This window comes from Ambystoma mexicanum, chromosome 3q (genome assembly GCF_040938575.1).
Source record: "Ambystoma mexicanum isolate Mex_15411 chromosome 3q, UKY_AmexF1_1, whole genome shotgun sequence".
NCBI lineage: Eukaryota > Metazoa > Chordata > Amphibia > Caudata > Ambystomatidae > Ambystoma > Ambystoma mexicanum.
This window is the reverse complement of record NC_090926.1, coordinates 195693426-195715632: the sequence shown is the minus strand read 5'-3', so window position 1 is coordinate 195715632 and position 22207 is coordinate 195693426. Positions and strand designations below refer to the sequence as shown.

The following is a 22207-nucleotide window of genomic DNA, read 5'->3' as shown; positions in this document are numbered from 1 at the left end:
AACTTATTGAAAGCCAGAACACAAAGGAACAAAAACCAAGGAAACTACATCGCGTTTGTAGACTTGTCGAAAGCTTTCGACACCATAAAAAGAGCCAAACTATGGAAGAAAATGGAAAACTGGGAATGTCCTCAGTCACTGGTGGAGAACATCAAGGACTTGTACACGGACACAAGCATCAGAGTCAGACTGGATACAGCGGGTACACTAACAGACGAAATTCAGATAAAAATGGGCTTAAAGCAAGGATGCCCGCTGGCACCGGAACTGTACAACCTGTTCACGTCAGATCTGGAAGATTCATTTGAGTCCACCCGCTGCTTTCCACCAAAAATAGCAGGAACGCCGATTGGGAGACTGCTTTACGCAGACGATATCGTCCTGATGGACCAAACCCAAATCGGCTTGGAAAGACAGCTTACATCATTACAGTCGTATGTGGACTCAAATGACCTGGTTATAAACCCAGAGAAATCAAGAATTCTGAAGTTAGGCCCAGTAGGTAATAAAGCCAGAGGGAAAAAACTAGGATGGTCTCTGAGAAACAAAAAAATCCTGGAAGTCGAAGCATTCACGTACTTAGGAGTCTGTATAGACAACACGAAGAACAATACGCCAAGAATAGCTTGGCTAAAACGAAAAGCAACCAATCTAGCTGCCCAAGGGAGAATTCTGCGTAAAAGATACTGCAGATTTACCTTATCACCTCTAATAGCCTTTTATAGGATGAAAGTGGTGCCAATACTAACATATGGGGTAGAATCACCAATCCCCTTACAAGCTCAAACATGGTCAATCCTGGAGGGTCTGTTTTGGAGGAAAGCTTTACAGCTGCCTGAATCAGCCCCAATACAGCAGATAAGAAGAGAGCTGGCTCTGACATCACTCAAAACAATAGTGGTATGGAAAACACTAAGTTTCTATCGGAAATGTCTTGAGGAAAACACTACGGGTGGATTTGGGGTGTTGAAAAAAGCCCTAAAAGATCAATCCGATGTAATCCTAACAGACTGGCAAAAGTCATGTCGAGGGATCCTAGTGAACCTCAGCGAGTCAGAGGATGACTTATGGATTAACCCAGACAAAACTAAAAAGAAACTATACATGGCAGATTGGATCGAAACCCAAGAAGATAACTGTAAATATAAAGGTTACGAAGACTTCTGGGCCCAGCCACGAAAACTGAATCAGATCCCGAGCTATCTGACTTTATTCCCCAATTGGTACTTCCGAGACCTTTTCCTGAGATTCAGATTGAACATTTTACCAACAGGAGAAATATTACAAAGAAGAAAAAGGATGGACAACAGGGAAAGCTGCAGAATGTGCACAAAAAAAGGAGAGATAGAATCTCTGAAACACCTCATACTACAGTGTACCGGTTTAAGGAAAGAGTGAGAGCAGTGCTTGGGGGACATCCTTAGAAGCTACACGACAAGGAATGTCGATGAGTGGTGGAGGACTCTTGTAGAAGGAGAAAAAATGAAAACGACATTAGCACTCATAAAATTAGTGATTTTAATCCTTAAGAAACCAGAGGAGATCAACAACATAACCCAGGACTAATAAGATGCTACCAAGCACTGCTACTAAGATACTGTATACCAAACAAAGAATCATGATGAAAGAACAGACATGCTCAGGTTAAAGGTTTCAAATAAGGAAACCACACAATCTGTTTAAATAAAAAAAAATTAAAAAAAATTGTCAGCCTTCATCATCATAACCATCTATCAAGGCCATTTTACCTCGTACTGCAGCTATGTGTATCAGCAAGGGAAATACTTGTCCCTTTTCCTTGTGCATAGGTATTCTTGGTCTAAATAGAAACTCATCTGGGGTTCTCTGTCTGCAAGGCCTGGCTGCCATTAACACACGCATTGCATACGCGAATATTTCTGGCTCTAATGGTATAGCCCTCAGAGCTGTGTGTCCTGTGTATACTCTGATGATTTTGTATACATTTGAATAGTGCATTCCTGGAGTTTCACATACTATGCCCTCCTCCGTGAACGAGATTGTCATATTTAACTTTGTCATTAGATCTCGACCTAAAATGTTTACTGGGGTCTGTCGTGAATATAATAGAGGCACATTCATTTCACATTCTCCTATAGAGACTGGAAGTACATTTGTAAAGGGAGCACGACTTGTAGCTCCTGTGAAACTGTGAAAAAGTATTTATGGCCTCGCCAGACAAGAAAAACTTGTCTTCACATATGCAAGAATGTGTTGCGCCCGTGTCAACTAAGAAGGAATATTCTTTATCCCCTATAACGACATCCACCCTAGGTTCCCGGTGAGGGTCTGGTGTCACTGATAGGATAGAACACATCAGGGTTCCAAGTGAGCTGTCCTAGTCCATATATAGCTTGGGCCCACCATGTGCTGATGGATTTCCCCCATTGGCAGTGTTATTTCTCATTCCAGCTTTCATGGTCTGCCTTGAGCTTGTTGTTTGTGACAATTGCAGCAGTGACTGTTGGGACTGCCCTTGTGGAAAACTCACTCCATTTTGGGGCTGTGGGTTTTGCTGAGCTCCTGGCATTTGCTGTTGAACCGTGTGATTCTGTGCAACTCCCTGCTGTAAACTGCAGGTGGATTCACCATGCCGGCTCCCATACCTTGGCCGTTTTGAATCATCCCTTGGTTTCTGCAGGTGTGCGTTAAATGCCCTGTCATTCCACACAACCAACATACTGGCGGTGGTCGGATCATTTGCCCGTTTGACATATCTTGATTGCCATTTTGTATGTTTTGGAAACCTCCTCGATTATTCTGAAAACCTCCCCGATTACTCTGCCATCCTCTTCCTCTAACACCTCTTCCCTTGGGTAAAACCCTGCATTGATTATTTTGCTGCAGATTATTGACCTGCTGCATGGTCGATTCAGCTGTGCTAGTTATCATGGCTCCCTCAAGAGCATATTTTGACAATTTCTTCTGCAACAATTTCGCTTCCTCTCCCTTTCGTGTAGCTTCCTTTTTGCGATTCTTCTCTTGTAGGAGCCTGCAATAGTGTGCGATGGTCAGTTATATTTCTGCCTAAGGTTTAGCTTCGATTCCTACCAATTTCTTGAGCTGTTTCTGTAACGGCGCTGGCAGCCCTTGGCACAATATATGGTAGAACACAAGTATAGATTTCATCCAAGATTCATGAGTCTTGAGTTACCCATGCGTCTTGAAAATTCTATATGTAAATTAACGGATCATCAGACTCCTTCATTTTACGTGTCATTATAGCTCCCATATCAGAAGTGTCTGGGTAAAGCACTCATAGTGCCTTCCATACCGTGGCTCTGCAATTGTTAAATGGAGCTCTGTCATGCGCGGTATTAATTGTGGTCACACCAGGGTAACCTGCCCGTGTCCACACATCTTCTGCTCTCTCACCAAGTATGGCGATTCGGAGACCCTTGATATCCCCTATAGCTAACGTGTTTCCTCCTGTCATTTTTTTTAACTCATGTATCTATTTTCCAGCTCCCGATGTCAGCTTTGGAAGTTTGTTTTTCAAATGTTCTCGATCCATGTGTGGCCATGGGATATATTGTGGTCTCGCTCCCCCTTTCTCGAGTAACGGAAATTGGGATGCATAGCTCTCTCTCTCTTCTCTCATTGTTCTGCTGTCTAGCGCAGGGGTAATATTCCTGCATCGCTGTCTGCCTGGCAATGTCCTGAGCCTGTCCACACAGGACAGTAATGACACCCCCCCTCTGACTGTGAAATACTTCTTTGTGTCGGTCTGACTGTGTGGCTGACTCTGATGCCCTTGGTGCGGATTTGCTAGTGTCTGACCATCTTATCCCTTTCTCCCTTGGGAGTTGTCTTTTACTCTTTCTCTCTTGCTCCTTTTCCTCACGCTCCTCCCTTTCTGAATCGTACAATGTCTGTGCCCAACTAGTGCCACTTCTTGTGTCTTCTTTGTTCCTACTTATTTCTAGTCTATCCAGGGATAGTTCTCTATTCCCACTACTTCGGGAGACATCCTCAGCGTCGGACAACTGGGTGCTCTCCAGGCGCTCGTCTTCCCCCTCCCCTTGGGCTATTTGTTATAGCCCCATTTAATCATATATTCTATCAATCGTTTCTCCGATTCTTCTGGTGTCGAAGTCATCTTCCATATTTGCCCTAGACGTGCCTGGTACTGAATCATACGCAGGGAAGAATTCTTCTATATCTTCCCAATCTACTACTGGATCAGGTTTTTTAACCTCTCTCTCCAGATATTCAAGATCGCGTGCTCTCCGTCTTCGCTTACGTTCTATATTGTCATTGAATTCTCTGCGCTTCCTCACCTCTTCTCTGACCCTATCTTCTTCCTTTTTCTTTTCATTTCTACGTTCATCTTCCCTTCGGATTTCCTCATCCATTCGTCTCTTTATTCTCTTCTCTTGTATTCTTTGCTCTTCCTCTGATGTATGCTGCTCCTGTCTGTCTTGATCATTGGCTGCTCTCTGTTTGCGATCGAGCTGTATTTCTTGCTCTTCGTTATATAGCCTTTGTCTGTTTTCCTTATTCTTTCGTCTCTCAATTCCTTCTCGTTCCCCTTTCTCTGTACCTCGTCTAGTCTCTCTTTTTGTTTCGCATCATCAATGCCTTTGCCATAAAGTTTCAATAGAATTTGCCCTCTCATCCATTTGTTCTTTGCGAATGCTATCTCATCAGTTCTATCTTCGTTTCCCTTCCATCTTTTTCCTTCTCTCTCCTTGTTGAGAGATGCACTTGTCTGTGCCTGATCCCTTCTTTCGTCATCACATCTCTCCTTGTCCCTTGGGACCGTGGAGGTGATATTCTTGTCCTTATATGTCCCTTGATTTTCGTCACTACTTTCTGTAGGTGACTCATATGCCGAGTTGCTATACCCTGTAGCTGCTTTAAGTTCTCTCAGTGGGTATAACCTCTCGTCTTTGTTTTCTTCAACCTTCGTTTGGGATGGGGTGGGTGGCACGGTAGGCGTCTCACCCCCCCGTCTGTGCATACATTAAGTAGCAAATCTACTGGCAGCTCCTCTCCCTTCTCTTGTGCATACATCTTCCAAAGTTCTAGAATAGCTAGACGTTTGTCTAACTTTTTGCCCGTGCATGTGGCGTGCAAATATGTCGTCATGTGTTGCAAAACAGCTTTCGATAAGGACCCGCGCTGTGGCCATGGCATAAACATTTTGTGGGCGGTCCCCTTAACCCACTCTGTACTGTATTTTTTCAGCTTAGGTGCATGTTTCGGCAACTGTTTGCATAGGTGTGCCAATGTCTTCCATGCTTAAATCTGTTCCCTTTCTCCTTATATAAGACTTGTCAACGCTTCACGTGACTTAAACAACTTCCAACAATATGAGCGAGCACCAATCACTGCAAGCTCCAATCCCGATTTTTTCCACAAAATATTATATCTTCTATTTTACTCAAAAAACATCAATAAAAATGCGATATTATCTTGGCTATTCAATCGCATAAAATTGAAATCAGTTTTCTCAAGGAAAATTTTTCGACTTGTGATGTCACAACAAACAACATGTAAGACAGACTTTTAACAGACCAGATGAACACCAGCTGGTCACGTGTCTCTGCCTCTAAATTTTACCCTGACATGGAGTTTAAACGTATCCCTTTCACAGCGTCTTTAATCGTCGTGGTAGTCTATTTGTTCCCCTTTAGTTGGGACTATGGATACATGTTTCTTCTTGCAGCTTATATTAAAAGCGTAGGAATAAGGCGAATCCTCTCACTTCGCGGGTGTCCTCCCCAGTACCTTCTCTCTATTCGCTTAATTATTCTTGAGTCATTATTCCATTCCCCTTAGATATATTCATTCTTCTCTACTTCTAACTATATTTTGTTTTTTCCAACCTCCCTCCGTTACCTTTTCCCTTTACTTGTTCTAAAGCATGCACTTTTGCCAAAACACTCAATCTTTTTCACTCACCGTTCGTATTTTTTCCTCTCTAGACCCTCGGGATCACCCCCTTTGTTACTGCCTTCTTTGTCTTTTCGCCTGCTCAGCTGCCCGTAGGAATGGGAAGGGGTTGCGTGGGGAAACACGGGTTCCTTCAGACCCTGGTCTGCAGATTTTCTTACACTACCACTGTCTACGGGGAGCTTCACGGTCTACTCAGCCGAATGGCAAAGGACTTGTGATATTGCTGAAGACCTAGAGTTACTTTATGTTGATGGTCAATGGGTGTCTTATTCTGATCGATAATCGATAACCATCAATCTCTGCTACCAAGTGTACTCCGAGACCGCTGTCCGGCCCATAGAGCCGAGGTTTGCTCAGAAGTACTTTAAGATGAGATAGCTGCACCCTTGAGATGGATGCAGATTTATTACTCCAACACCAATCAATAAGGACAACACAATGGTTTGGCAAAGGGAGTCAGTTTAATGACAAGTACAAAAAACAGAGAGCCATGAATGTCAGCAGTGATGTGATCGTCCTTCTTGCTTCAACTCCAACGAACTTCATACATGTTGTAACATTTATACTCAAAACTCGTCATAATTGACGTGTAACACTCAAAAGTTAACATGCAATTCTATTGGTTAGGAAAAGGTAACTTTACTATAGGTACCATATCTGTATATGGAAACAGAGTGAGGGGATTGGGTAAACACTGTCAGGAGGGCGTCTAAGCCCTTCCTTCAAAAATGACTACTGTAGACGTCACTAAAAGTACAACGTCTCATTGGTTCTACTAACTATAGGACTCTAGATTATTTGATCCATTGTGATTGGGTTGGCACCAACCCCATGCATTCTTTCCCACTTCGATTAGCAGCATGCAGAATGGTCTGCCAGGTGCGAGGTGCCCCTTAGTTACCCAGCCTTCCTCCGATTATGGTTACAATCAATCATCACTTTAGTAGCCATGTGTCAATTAGTTCACTGTGGTTGGCCTCGAAACTGCATCTTCTGTCTTGAAAAGTTCTGATATGTCTGCCTGGTCCGGTGCCAAGTGTAGGTGTAAACCCCCGCTTTCCTTGCTCGGCTGGTCACGTGATTCAGACAATGTGATTTTGCTTCTTTTCTCTCAATTTGTGTATTTGATTTTCGTTTCACCCGCCACTTGCCTTCGCCTTCTTATCTCATCCTTTCAGAGGCAGGATATTCTGTTCTTAGTTTCAAATAGATGTAGCTACTGTTCACCTCGTCTATCGGTATGACCTTGGCTTCCCTGGCACGACTTTCTTCTGCCGAGTTTTGATTCAGCCGTCTCTTCTCGTTTTGCTAAATATGAATCTCTGCTCATTTGGCTTTCAGTAACCTGGGTTGGTTCTGCTTCATTTGTAAAGTGGAAATATACTTATAATAAAGTACTTTGTTTCAGGTAGATTTATGTATAATGGTGCTTGCCGCAGTACTCTTCTTCTTAGCATAGCAAGCCGCACTGTTTCCTTAGCTTTCTTGCGGTTCCAAGCATATTTACAGGTGTAAACTGGTCGAATATCTTCATCTTGCTTACAGCTTGAACTTCTTTGTATTTCAACATTGTTCTTCCTTTTAGATTCACAATATCATTATTCATGGCGTTTCGTCTCTTTGTATCATTCTCAGGTCGTCATTTCTTCTATCTGTGAGTCTGTCCGGGTCCTCGTGACGTCACCATTCGTCTTCCATTAAGACCTTTTTGGTTTCTTCCGGGACAGTACTTAGGCAATCGTCATTTCGATTCATTTGCTGGTAGGGTTTCCTTAATGGATACCTTATGTCCATGGTTTTCTGGGTATCGGTACTTCAGAACATGTTGCGTTGTACATTGACTTATGTTCCAATAGACCTGCTGGCCCAAAACACAACTCAAATGAGAGCGCACGGACAAACAGATAACAGTGTATTGGTATCAGGTAATATTATCCCCACCAATAAAATCGGCATAGATATGGTTGTGGGGTAAGGCCATAGGTGATATTATTGGTGGGGATAATTTATGGGGTAAATGGGACCGGGGTTTGCGGGGTGTCCCCTGTTCCCTTAAAAAAATATGGGGGTTGCAGGGGTGTCCCCTGCAGTTTCCATGGCTTAATATTGCAGCAAAAATATGGCGATATTTTTGTATGGCGATATTGTTGTCGGGATATTAACACATGGAACCAGTGCATTGATAGGGAACACATAGTTGGCTACATTATTATTTTGTTAACATATTCAAAGTGTAGTCCCAAGGTCATTTGTTGATCTGGTTGGTATAGCATACCATTTTTATTTGTAGATGGATAAATGTTGTTGGTATATGGCGTTGATGACTTGGACAAACCCTTCAATTCTCATGCATCATACTACATCATTATTTTTATTTCCTACGACTTTAAAAGTGTAAGGATTGTTAAAATGTAATAAAAGACTTGTGTATTCATACATGCAATTGTATGAAATTTAAATTGCGTGAATCAAAGAACTAACATGTCAAGAAAAGATAAGAATAAGAAATGCAATACCACTTGGAATGAGCGTACTGAGTATTTGGTATTTTAGGATTTATGCTGTTGGGAAACATTTCAAAACAACTTGAAACTGTTTATGTTGGATAATTGTTAAACTCAAAACTTGAAATGAAATATACAAACCTGAAATAATGAGAAAGTAAACAATTGTTTGTTATTTGAGTTACATTTTTTTATTGAAATTTACATATTTTAATAAAAACTGCATCTTCAAAAAAATGTGAATGTCAATACAAGCTACAGTTTGTATTGCTGGGGAAGTGGTACTGTCTTTGTACATCCAGCGCATTGTCTGGAGTCACTGGGAAATTCTTCTCAAATGGCTCAGGACACAGGCAGGTATGACACAGTGAACACGGAATCCCAGTCTTCTCTGAATACACCACGTAAACGCTCTGTAGGCGTCAAGCCTGTACCATCTGTGTAAAAGATAGGGAAATAGGTTTTATTGAATTAATCGAATAATGAAATGTATCTTTTGTTTCACATCTTCGAAAGAATAAGGCATGCATAGGAATTCCGAAACATACTTTGTGAGTAAAGGAGTTCACAGTCTAATATTTGTAAAATATGATATATAATGTATATGTGCTTCGAAACGAATAACCAAATAGGATGATCATTTGGTCCTAGCTTGCAATTGAGAAACATAATTTTGTTAACTCCCAAAATACAAGATGTAATTGTTTAGCATGACCAAAAACAATACATTTTTTGATATATCTAAATAAATTTATTGTGAGTGAACTCAGGATGTCACACCAGCCTTGAAAATCAACATAAAAGGCTAAAGTGCAAGGTTGGCACAGATAATACTGATATACACAATACGTACTCATTACTAGGAGCATGAGGCAAACTGTTGCAAAATGTTCGTGCATCGCACCATCATCATTCTCAACACTGATTGGGGGTCATTACGAGGTAGGAGGTAACCATGCCGCTATTAGCAGCATGACTACCCCCTTACTGGGTACCGGATCCGGGTTCCTTGAATGAGGAATTACCGGGCCATTCCGACCTTGGAGGGCCCGGTAATTCCTCATTCAAGGAAACCAGACCCGGTACATCCCCACTCTCATTCAAGCCCCCATAGGGCTCAATGGGATAGCCCGTTGGCATGTTAGCATGCTGGGCTGCTCACGGGACCCGCTAAGCCCGCCTGGTAAAACCCACCATCCTTAGCGGGTCCCGTGAGCAGAACTCGTAATGAGGCGGTAAGGGGTTGGCAGCTCCGGCACCTTTACCGGCGCTGTTAGCCCCTTATTGCCAGGGTCGGAATGACCCCCATTGTGTTATGCAGGCTGCCCTGAAGTCTCATTGCTTGGTCACACATAGTGGTGGCGGTTCTTCTTCGGTTATGTAGGCCACGCAGTAAGAATTTTCTATGCAGCAAGTGTTCTCCACCAAAGTGGGCTTTACTTCCATTCAATGGGCCTCATTACGACCCAGGCGTTAAGGGTTAACGCCGTCGTTAACCCTTAACGCCTGATTCTGATTTTAACGGCTGCTTTTAGCTTCCGTTAAAATCCATGGCGCTAACCTGCCATGATGCTAATTACGCCACCGTAATTTACGGTGGCGTAATTAGCGCCTTCCCCACTCCCATTATGCCCTATGGGGCAAAAATGGGAATGGGGAAGGGAAAATGGGAAATGGGGATTTACCTCCCCACTCACCTTGGAATGGGGCGGTAAATCCGCCATCCACTATGGTGTAAACATAGTTTACACCATGGTGGTAAAGTTGGCGCAATTAGCGCCTGGGTCGTAATGACCCCCAATGTCACGTACTACATGTGGAAACATCTTCCATGCTAGGAGGATCACGATCCTTTGACTGATCCTCACCACTTTCACTCGATCCATCATCTTTTTGCCTTTTTTTCTAGCTCTTGATGCATGTTCTCATCTGTGTTCTCCCACTCATACAGGAAGGGTTGAATACTGGCCATGTTGTTCGAGGATTGAAGGTGGAGAAAATTAACTGTGGGAGAAAAAAAAATGTGTATGTTTTTTAAATAAGTTATTGCATTGATGTTCTTTTTTAAATTTTATTTTTATTTGCATTTTCATAAACATCAAAACATATCCCACCACCGCCCAGCCTTTCCCTCCCTTCCCTTACCGCTGTACGTAGTAAGTTCAAGCAAAAAGTCCCATCTCCAAGGAATATTCACAGTCCAATTTTCCAGTCATCAAATTCCCAGTATACAAAGTTTGCGAGGGCAGTACACCACATTAGTTTTGTTGCAAAACATTTATCACCAAGCTCCAATCTGTATTACATTTATAATGATCCCCCTGTATAGAATACGTCAGCCATTCTAGCGCTAAGAAATTCCAAACTTATAAAACCCATTCATTAATGTGCAGAGGATCTTCCAATGTTGAGCTATCACCAACAACGCCACCAGCTATAACATAACAAATGCCTTTTGTATTTGTTTAGAACTATTTCCTAGTTCCTCCTCTATAAACACTAAAATACAGGATTGCAAAGACCTGGGTTCATGCAAAGCAAATATACGAGTCATATACATATCAATTTCCTTCCAAAACCTTTCCAACTTTGGGCAAGCCTACCATACATGTTGCCAATCTCCCAGCATTCCACATCTCCTCCAACACTTGTTTGATAGGGATGTTTTCATTTTGTGTAGACGTGCCGTTGTATAATGCCATTGCATTATTAATTTATACCAGAATTCTCTGATTTGCAATGATCTGGCAAGTTTAGGTATTGTCTTCAACAGCTTATCCCATTCTACATCTGTTATTTCCTCCCCTATTGTTCGATGCCAACACTGTTTATATCTAAGTGAGAAAGGCTGAGTTGTATCATACATACGTTTATGCAGGTTCGAAATTAGGGACTTATTCCCTGGCTCGGACATCACAAATTTCTCAAAAGGTGTGAGATCTCTTACTGCTGCTTTACGCACCGGGGAGCTAGAATCTAATGTCTAACTTGGAAATATTTGAATCGACTTGATTCTTGAAGAGCGAGCTCCTGTTTACACTGTAAAAAGGATTTAGCGTCTGGTCCCTGAAACATATTCCATAGTCTATTGCAACCACCGTGTTTCCATTCAGCAAATGCTTTGGGGTCTAGACTGGGGGTGAATTATGAATTGAAAAAAATTGCCGTAAAAGGTGAGGTGAATGTAGTCAGGTGATATTGTTTGACTGACTAATCCCATACTTCTGCAACCAGATTTGCAATGGCACTTGCGTGCAGATTGGGGGGAGTCGATCTTGTTTTGCCAACCAAACATCCACAAGCCAAGGACCGCCGATCGCCCGCTCCATCTGCATCCATAACCTCCCCTCACACCAATCCCTGAGTACCTGATTTTGTGACGCCTGATAATATTTCATAAAATTAGGGAGACCCAGCACACCCTTAACTAGCGGGGTCATTAACATGCTTAAGGCTAACCTTGGAGCTTTATTATTCCAAATGTACCTTGAGATTGCTTTATGGAATTGCTTAAAGAATGCGTTGGGGACCCAAATTGCCAGGGCTTGAAACATATAGAGTATTTTGTGCAGTTATTTTATGTTAAGTTATGTTAGGCCACTTGTAAAGCGCAGCATACCAACGAGGGCATCAAGGTGCTAGGCAGTGAGAGTGACAGGACAGCAAAAAGGCAGAGAAAGCACAGCATTAATCAAGGGGGAAGAGCAAAGTCTTGAGTTGGCAATGGAAGGAGAGGTGGTCCTGAACCTGGTGCAGCGGAAGAGGAAGCAGATTTCACACCCGGCAGCACAGAGAAAGAGCGCCCACCAAAGCGGGCACCCAGATGCGGGGGACAGAGATACAGAATGAGGAGGCAGAACGGAGAGAGTGGGGGTGGGGGAACATGGAGGCCGAATTTCCCCTGAAGATAGACTGGGCCGCTCCTGTAAAAGGCGCAATGAACTATGCACAGGGATTTAAAGTTTACCCTGCTAGCAATCTGCACCCATGCTTAAGGGTAGCAGAGGAGAGCTGGAGGGGCCCCAGGGTCAGAGGGGCTGCAGAATTCTGGAGAGCCTGAAGGCGGTGGAACAGATATTTAGGTTGAGCCAAGTATAAATAATTAAGAGAGCCAGAGATAAGAGAGGAGACTATGATCGGGCGAAGGGAAGCAGGAACAACGGGAAGAACCTTGCGGAGAATACGAAGTTTAAAGTGAACAGCATGACAGACCGCACTCACCTGGGGAAGAAGCGAAAGAGACGAGGAAAGGTTGACCCCCAAGTTTTTAACAACTAGCGAAGGGCTAGGGAGAGGATCCAACGCCGGAGGCCAGAAAGCCACAGACCAAAGAGAGGCGTTGGGATGTGGACCGACTAAAAGGACCTCTGTTTTGTCTCCATTGAGACCTAGCCAGTTGTATACCATCCATGTATGGACTGCAGAGAAGCAGGAACACCACCGAGAGGCGGTGACGGGTGATGCCAGATCCAGTTGCATCAAGATCTGGGTATCGTCAGCATAGGAATAAAAACAAAAACCAAAAGAATGAATCAACAGTGTAAGCGAGTGAATATAGACATTAAAGAGTAGATGGGAGAGCGCGGAGCGTTGAGTGACTCCGCAAAGAAGGGGAAGAGGAAAGGATGTGAAAGGGGAAAGAAACAGAGATTGCGGGCAATCCCTAAGGAAATAAGTGAACCACTGCAGAACTGTGCCAGAGAGGCCAAGTTGGGAGAGCCTCTGGATCAGAGTGGCGTGGTCTATGGTGTTGAATGCAGCAGAGAGGTCCAGGAGGTGGATGGAACCAACCCTGCCTGGTCTGCAATCTGAGTAAGATCGTCCACCACTATCACTAAGACAGACTCAATACCTTGACTAGGCCTGAAGCCAGACTGAAAATGGTTGAGGCAGCCGGAATTTTCCAAAAAAAAGGAAAGCAGAGGCGTGATGAGCGATTCAAGCAGTTTCATGGGATAGGACAAGAGAGAGATGGGACGGAAGTTAGCCGGGAGAGCGGGGTCCAGGTTGGGCTTTTTAAAAAGGGGAATGACCAGCGCGTTTTTAAGAGAAGGAAGTATAACACCGGTAGTTAGAGAGGAACTCACAGAAGAGGACATCAGTGAGGCAATCTGAGGAATAATCTCCTTGACAACCCTGAGAGGAATAGGGTGGCTGGAGAAGCTGATTTAGGACGCAACGTGGCCGCAATGTTGTCAGCCTCAGAGAAAACAGGAAACTGAGACCAGAGAGCCAGGGGAGTAGGGACCGGACAGGCGAAGGGAGGCAAAGGGGAAGAGATGCTGAGATACAGTGATCTTCTTTCGAATGAGAGAGATTTTGTCCTGAAAGAAGGAAGAGAAGGAGCAGCAAAGAGATAAAGAGGGGCTAATAGGATTAGCAGAGGGAAGGGTGGACAGGGCATGCACAATTTTGAAGAGAGTTTTAGGGGCATTTGAAGCCGGCTCGATGGAAGAAGTAAAAAAGGCACGCTTGGCCTCAAGAATACCTGACTGATGAATGGCCGTAGCTCTACGATGGGCGAGCAGTGCAGAGGAAGAGTAGTCAATTCTCCATCTGGCTTCTGAGTAGGTGAAGCTCAGCGAGAGAAGCCGAGAACCAAGGCTGCGAAGAGCGGCCCTGAGGCTTAGAGGGCCGAGGAGGAGCCACAATATTGTGCGCAGATGTAAATGCAGACGTCAGGGTAGATAGATCTGATGGGGAGCCCACTGCAAGAAGGTCAATGATGTTGGTTATGATGGCGGACTGGCACACACTATTCCAGCGGTGGTTAGTGGGGCGAGGTAGAGGAGAAACAGGGGGAACCGGAGATGCTTTAATAGAGAAAGGGATAACTATATGGTCAGACCAATAAATGGGATGTCCCGGGTGGAGGGTGACCAGGTCCAGAGAGGCAAGAATTTGGTCAGGAGTGTTACCTGAAGAGTGTGAAGGGCCAACAACCAGCTGGCTAAGGCCGAAATCGGCAAGATCAGTCACAAGACGTGAAGGCTGGAGGTCAGAAGCGTTGTTGCAGTGAAGATTAAAATCACCAAGAACAATGAGGGAATTGTGGTGGAGCGTCAGCTCAGAGAGGATTTCAAAGAAACCAAGAATAAAAGATGCGTCGCAAGGAGGGTGTCGATAGACCAACAGGAAATTAAGGGTGCAGGTGGGGGAAATTTCTGCACAGAAAAGACAGGATCCTATAAGCAACGAGTGGGAAAACGGTAGAATAGAACATTTGAAAATAGAATTAAATATCAGTGCAATTCCATCTCCGTGGCGACCGGAGGAGCGATTTTGTCTGAGAATGGCATAGTTAGAAGGTAGTACCTGGCCAATAACACGGTCAGAGGAATCTCTGAGCCAGGTCTCTGTGATGAAGGCGAAATCAGTCGAGGTATCTTGCAGAAAGTCAAAACAATCAGATGCATGTGCCACAAGAGAGCGTGCACTCAGTAAGGTCCTGCGCACCCCCATGAGAGTGGCCAAAGATTTAAGTAGGGGCGGAATGCTCCTGCACCAGTTGGCAGGGAAAATCATTTCCCTTGGTGCAAGGGACACAAGCGCTGCGTGCTGGTAAAGGAGAGCTTTGTACCCTGATGGGATCACCCAGAGACCAGATGAGGCACGGATGGGCGCAGATGGGTAGGACTTAAGCGGGACTTCGGCGGAGATGAGGCACTTCCTCTGTGCGCGACTGCTGCACGCTCAAAGTGTAAGGCCTTTAATAACACTCATGTATTGGCAGGAGCCAATCGGCTGCAAGTACCAACGGAGCGCGAGGACAGACTCGCAGGGTGCTTGCAGTCAAGAAAGTAAAGACAGGCAAGCAACGGGATGAGCCCCGAAGCTGCGAGTGAGCCCAGGCAACCTCACACCGCTGTAGCGGTTACAAGGAACCAAAAGAAAAGAAATAAAATGTTAAAAGAACAGCCAGAGAATTTAAATTAAATTAAAACACAAGCTGTGTGCAAAAAAGAAATTGAAAATATAGGGCTAGGTAATACGCCTCAGGCACAGCCTGTAAAAGGAAATGAATAAAATTGCAGTGTGACCATCTTCACCGAGTTCGAGCCAAAAGAACAGAAATCAGACCCCCACCTCAACAGTTAATCCCGGATAATTTTTAGCAAGGGAGGATAGTTAGTTGCATAAAACCCGGTTAATGTTGGGGTTATATCTACCCCAAGGAAGTTCATTCCTTCCTGTGCACAGCTGTGTTGTGTATGTGTGCGTAATGTTAGGATTTCAGTAGGAAAGTGGGACAGATTTAATATCATGGATTTGTATTAATTTATCTTTAAGTCTGCTACCTTTCCAAACTGCCCAAACATTTCCGCTGATGCATGGATAGTGTTTACCGGTTGTGAGACCAACATAAGCATATTATCAGCATAAGCCATGATTTTATGCATGGAGCCCCCAAAGTCGATCCCTTGATATCGTCTGTCTGTTTGACGCTGGCCAATAATGGTTCCAGGTGAAGTGCATATAACAATGGTGATAGTGGGCATCCTTGTTTGGTTGTCCTTTGTAAGAAAATGTGAAGGGATAATTGTCTGTTAAGTTGTAGTCTCGTGGTGGGCTGTATATGATTAGCTTTGGTGTATTGTACACATTTTGGGCCAAAACCCAATCTTTGCCAGGGTGAGAAAGAGGAACGACCACTCAACCCGATAGAAAGCTTTTTAAGCATCAATTGAGAGGAGCACAGCAGGAATTTCTTTCTTCTCTATGATGTGACACACACTCTTCATATTATCATGCGTCTGTAGCTGTTTAATAAAATCCGTCTGATCTGTCTGTATTAATGAGGCTAACAGATCCTCCATCCTATTGGCAAGCACTTTTGTAAAGATTTGTGCATCTAAATGTATTAGCGCAATTGGCCGATATGAACCAGGACTACTCTTTTCCAGGCTTAGGGAATATAACTATTTTTGCCTCTTCCATAGTGAGGTAAATACGAACAGTATGCGCAAGGAAGTTTTATAATTGTGTTAATCTGGGGGCTAATAAATTCTGATCGTTTTATAAAATATAGCTGGGTATCCATCCGGGCCCGGCGATTTATTCAGAGGAAGATCGGTAATAACGCTAAGAATTTCATCTTGCGTGATATCCTGATGGTGTTAAACAAAGGAGGTTAATCTTTTGCAGATATTCCTTCTGTAAATGAGAGTCTGGATGTTCCAATCGATATAGGTCCGAATAAAATGTGTGAAATTGAGTAAGTATGTGAGGAGTTTCGGTAATCATGTCACCTGAGGTAGTCAAATCTGTTCTATAGTCTGTGATATAATTTTCTGGCGAAGCTGATTAGCCAGCAGTCTGTCCATTATATTAGCCTTGATATAATATTTTTGTTTAAGATACATCAGGGACTTTTCCGCTTTCTTAGTGTGGTGAAAATTAAGCCTGCCTTCTGCGGCCCTATGTGCTTTTTGCGTGATTGGACCTGTGTTTGGTTCCAAACTTTTCGTTACGCTTTTAAGATCTTCCTCCAATTCTATTTCCATCACTAATTTCTGCTTACGTCTGTTGGCTGCTTCTGCTATTAAAAGACCTCAAAGAGTCACTTTAAGGGCGTCCCATGTAGTATTTATAGTGGTTTGGCCTACCATATTCAAATCAAAGAACATTTGCATGTGCTATGCTATTTTGTCCCTAATAACATGATCTTTCAGTAGCTCCCCAGGGAATCTCCAAGTCCATAATCTCTGGGTTTTTCGAAAGACCCTTAGGTCTGTCTCTATTGGAGCTTTGTCCGACAAAGTAATAGGATGTGTGGTGATATAGATAATTCTACCTAATCGAAGCCCATGCATAATCTATATGCGAAAGGGAACAATGTACATGTGAATAAAACATATAGCGTTTATCCGCCCCTTTGAGACCCAACCAAACATCGACCAAGGATAGTTGGGTGATTTTATGTTTCAGTGAGGCAGAAGGGGAGGTTGAGCATAACGTGTATGTTTACTACTATCTCTGGCAGGGTCCCATACGAAGTTCAAATCACCCAGAAGCAATATTTCCCCCTCTCTGAAAATGTCCAGCTTACCCAGGGTGGACTTCAGAAATCCCTCCTGACCAGCGTAAGGTTTGTAAACAGTAGCCACGGTTAGCCGCAATGAAGGTAATTCGAGGTTCATAAATATAAATCGGTCCTCTTTGTGAATTTTAGTACGAAGTACTTTAATACAAGCCCCAGCTCAAATTGCAATAAGCATGCCCAACACCGTCCCCTCCGTATTCACTTGCACAATATTTGGGTAATCTGGCAAGCAAAGTTTATACTTATATGCTCACCGAATGTGGGTTTCTTGGAGCGCCACCAAGTCCGGTTGGTAGCGTCCCAACAAGGCCTCCGATTTCCGGCGTTTCAGTGGGGTGTTAAGCCTCCTAATATTCAATGGGAGGCACGTGAATTAGGTGATCTGTGATAAAGTTTATGTGGGGCTGATCACTTTGAACTCCTTTAAGCTCTGATAGGACAGCGGTTGCCCTCCTCCTCCCCATCTCCCCTCCCCAACATGTATTCCCTAGCCACCACCCCAACTTTACCCTCCCATCCACAAATTGGCCATGACCCAACATTTTTCCGAAGGCAAAGTTCAGGATGTCCTAACACCCCCATCCACTACCTGAAAGGACTGGAAAGGTCGTAATTCCAGGATGATTGTACATTTAGTTCTGCCATGTCTGATCTGTGCTTCTGTATGTTCCTTTACAAGACCTCTATGTTGCTGTTTGAGGATGAAGCCCTCTAGGATGAACTCAGTTCTCGTTCCGTGTACCTCCTCCCCGTCTCCTGCGGTGATCCACCAGATCCTGCAAAATATGTGCCGTGGTATACAGTGCACAATGCACTACAAGTATAATTAGTCCTTGTCGTAGATTGACCTATGCCCAATGAAGGAATCTGGAAATAGGCAGTCTGCACAATCCTGGTACCACGTGTTGCTTTACCAAGGTAATGCTCCCGATCGTCCCAATTTTGCAACCCCTCCGATGCTTCAGATGTGGGCTCCATTCCCTCCCCCTCCACTCACAATATATCTATGCCAGTAATCATTACGGGCAAAGATGGGTTGTGGCAGCAGTTTCATGCATGTGATTTAAAGTGACCATTCTGGCACAGGTGAGTTATGGCAGTACCTTCATGCAAGTGATTTCAAGTTAATGGTCACTTTAATAGCAAGATAAAGATTCAAGATTGCACAAAATGCAATAGGGGATTATGGCAGGAAGGGGTGCCGCCATCTACAGAGGAGGCACCGTTGTCTGTCTTGGATCAGGAACAGTTTGAAGAGATGGGTAGTTTTTTGTGGAATTGCCACAGTATGAGGCTAGGAGGCTTGGTCTTTTGCTCCAGTTCCTGCAGAATAGTTAGGGTGTCCCGTCATTTTTTCGAAAGCAAAACCTTCGAATGCAATTTTTGAGAATACATTTTTTCTAATATTTGTTCCGAAAAAAATGTGAATATGGTATCTAAATGCAGGTAAGTATTAGTTCAGGGTTGGGGCTTTGGTTACTTTAAGGGTTACATTGGGGGGTTACATTAGGGTTAGGGCTTAGGGTCGGGTTTAGGGTTGGGGCTAGGGTTAGTTTAGGTGTTAAAATAGGATTAGGGTTGGGGCTTGGGTTAGTTTAACGGTTACATTGGGGGGTTACATTAGGGTTAGGGGGATCCTCCATCCCCCCGATATACACAAAAACTTTAAATCGTAACAAGGGGCTGGTCAGTGCAGCACTGGACAGCTCCATGTAACGTTTTAAAGTTACAAAAAAAATTGAAATGCTACTTTTAACATGTAAAGGTGCATTTCTATTGAAACTAGTCCATGTCTATTGTCGACGGATTGCTTTAGATAAAAATGCACTTTTGCATGTTAAAAATAACATGTCCAAGGCCCCAAGATGTATTATAGTCCTAGCTTCTCCAGGCTTTAACATCGTGCAATAGTGGATAATGACTGACACACCTACTGCTTGACCTGTGGACATTATCAACAGAGCACGCATAATATAAGCAACTAGATAGTGGGGAGCGTTGCTGTAAAAACTGAACTGCTGTTAGGTCACATTCAGCTGTGGTCACTTTATCATTTAAACACACATCTTGTCTTTTCTTCTATGTCCTTTGCAGCCCGCAGCAGAGATTTCCAATGTGGCTCTACCTGCCAGCACTACTGGGCTTGTACTTTCTCTTCCGCTGGTATCGAGAGCGGCAGGTGATCCCAAACCTCACGGATAAATATGTCTTGATCACTGGTTGTGACTCGGGCTTCGGAAACCAACTGGCGCGGCAGCTGGACCAGCATGGTCTGCGTGTGCTAGCGACTTGCTTCACACAAAAAGGGCAAGAGCAGTTAAAAAAGGTCACCTCCCAGAGACTTCAGTCTGTCATCCTGGATGTGAGCAATGGAGAGAGTGTGACCGCTATGGCACATTGGGTGAAAAGTCAAGTAGGAGACAGAGGTAAGAGTGCAACTATGATTTGCCCTGTGAACTAACACATCCCCTAAACTTATGGTTTCCTGTTTTCAGTGTTTATATTTTTTTGTTTCTGGTGGTGTTTTTCCAGGTTTTTCTAGTTTGTCAAAGTTTGTGTTTGTCAGTGTTTCCTCATTCTTTTCCTCAAACAAATCACAGATAACAGTGTTTTTTGCAGTGTTGACACAAATGCATGTTTTATTGTTGCATGCATATGATGCATAATTCTTTTGAAGTCACTAATTACAGATTATCCTGACTCAGCCCTTGCTATTTCTTTGCATTCTTGGACATGCAGTCCGACTGTTTAATTGAAAAGGGAAACTACACATACTCTCATCAGCCGCTAACTGAGGTTTTTCAGACCTGTTGCTTTGGAAATAACTGAAAATGGCTTCTTTAAAAAAATACATTTGGCAAACAATAAATGATTGTTAAGGGGAACTATAGCGTGGCTTATTTCAGCTTAAATCATATTTGCTACAGAAAGGACTTAACATTTCCATTAGATGGCAGCACTTACTTTGCGTTTGATTTTCACTTTAATATAGTAATCAATGAATAGCAAGGTCAGCACTTCAATCTACTGGACATTGTATGACTTTTTTGGATAAACCCCTAAAATGGTAAATTATTTTTAGGGGGCAGAAATTGGATAAAATCTGATTTTAACGAAAACCAAAAAACCTAACTATACTCCTGAAAGGCCTATTGCCAACTCAGACTTACACCAAGATCTGGCAAAGTAGGTGCTATTAATTGTATTTTGCTTTAGTACTATCTGATAAAAGGCCAAGATGTGATTACCTTAGGTTTTGTTATATCAAATTCCGTTCTTAAAACATTATGGAGGCAATCAGGAGTGGTAGTTGTTACTTGTTTGCATATATTTGTATACAAGTCATGAATGGCTAGAAATAGCAATGCTCCAGCTGTGATTAAACACGTGGAAAGTACATGATGAACATTTCAAACAATCCAAACAGCACATGGTAGTCAATATAAGGCAAGGATCTAATGTTAATTTGCAATTATGTGAACTATTGTCTTTGATACCGTTAACGTGCTAAACAAATTCTAAGTGATAGATCAATGATAGATTGCTACCATTTCAAAGGTAGCTATACATTTTGTCATCAAAATGCTTTTCTTATTTTAGGTGATATATATAGAGCAAGCCTACCTAGAAAGCAACAGAGTGCTGTTACAGAAAGGGAAAGGGGTTTATAGAAATTGGTTGGGGCAGGGTCATGGACATCTTTGTCAGTGGCCTGTCATCAGTAGTTTATGTCATTTTCCTTGGCTAGCAGGGTCCTCAAGTATTTCCTGAAGTGCAGGAAAGAAAGAGCCACACTGCTGTTTTAGAGTGTGGGAGCTTTTTAATCGTCTCCTTCTTGCACTTCTTGGATTCCAGTATGGAGATGTCCTGCTTCTTGTGTTGGCCACTGGAAATTATGAGTTTCTGTGTTAGGGCAGGTGGTATATTGTCATCAGTGCTATATAGAGGATGTTGGATATGTTATGCTACATGGCATTTGTATAGTGCCTAGTGCCATTGGTATGGCTTCAAAGCATTGTGGGTGAATTTATTTGGAGGGATGAAGTCTGAAGTATGAGAATTGATAAGAGGATTTTAGAATGTTTGTGTATTTTAGCCAGTATGAAGTTAGATTGGGGAGCCTAAGTCCCTGCTAGCGACCCGTGGAGATCTGACAAGTTTAGTTTAGTTTAGTTTATTATTTATATGGCACGCCATACCCTGGGGCATCAGGGTGCAAACAGACAAGGATATGCTCAACTTAGTTACAAGTACATGAAAAGTAAGAAAAAAAATACAGACATCCAGACAGGTGGATGGGTGCTGAGATGGGCTGTCTGCAGAGTATGCAAGTCAAGGAGACTGACTATGTCTCCCAGCTAGAACACATTTCTTTGTGGGATTTAGCTGCATTCTAGTGGCAGAGGTGATGTGAGTGTGAGTAGTGGATTGTTGAAGAGGTATGCGTTGAGTTGTCGTGCTCTGGGAGGGACACGGCTACCTTCCATTGAGATGGAGTGTAATAAGTACCCGCAAGTCGTGGCTGGTGTGCACTTGCAATGAGTGAATGCAGATCACATCATGCGGATTGACTGGAATCCTTTCGGTGTGTGCTTGGTACAGTCTTGTTGTCTCCTCACATGGCTCATAGAAGCTCCCACCTGCCTATCTGGAGTGATCGTTCACCCGTGAGGTGGACTAGGTCTGTCAAGATGCAAAAGGAAAGAGCCAGGTCCTGAGTGCCTTCCGAAGGCGAGGTGGC

At 43.4% G+C, this 22207-nt stretch overlaps 1 protein-coding gene and 1 long non-coding RNA gene across 3 annotated transcripts in view; one reads left to right on the top strand and one right to left on the bottom strand.

The window, feature by feature from the left end:
• Window positions 1-22207, top strand: part of LOC138582320 (retinol dehydrogenase 7-like) — a 358653-nt gene that overhangs the window by 90748 nt on the left and 245698 nt on the right. For both annotated transcript variants that reach the window (XR_011305006.1, XM_069653539.1), the window contains exon 2: window positions 19561-19892. Coding sequence is in view for 1 of the 2 variants with exons in the window: in XM_069653539.1 (XP_069509640.1) it covers window positions 19561-19892 (332 nt within the window). In the remaining variant the exon portion in view is untranslated. The remainder of the gene's footprint in view (window positions 1-19560; window positions 19893-22207) is intronic.
• LOC138582321 (uncharacterized) overlaps window positions 8651-22207 on the bottom strand; it is a 270743-nt gene continuing 257186 nt past the window's right edge. The window contains exons 2-3 of the long non-coding RNA XR_011305007.1: window positions 10292-10427; window positions 8651-8860 (exon numbers count right to left, since the gene is read on the bottom strand). This is a non-coding gene — a long non-coding RNA (uncharacterized lncRNA). The remainder of the gene's footprint in view (window positions 8861-10291; window positions 10428-22207) is intronic.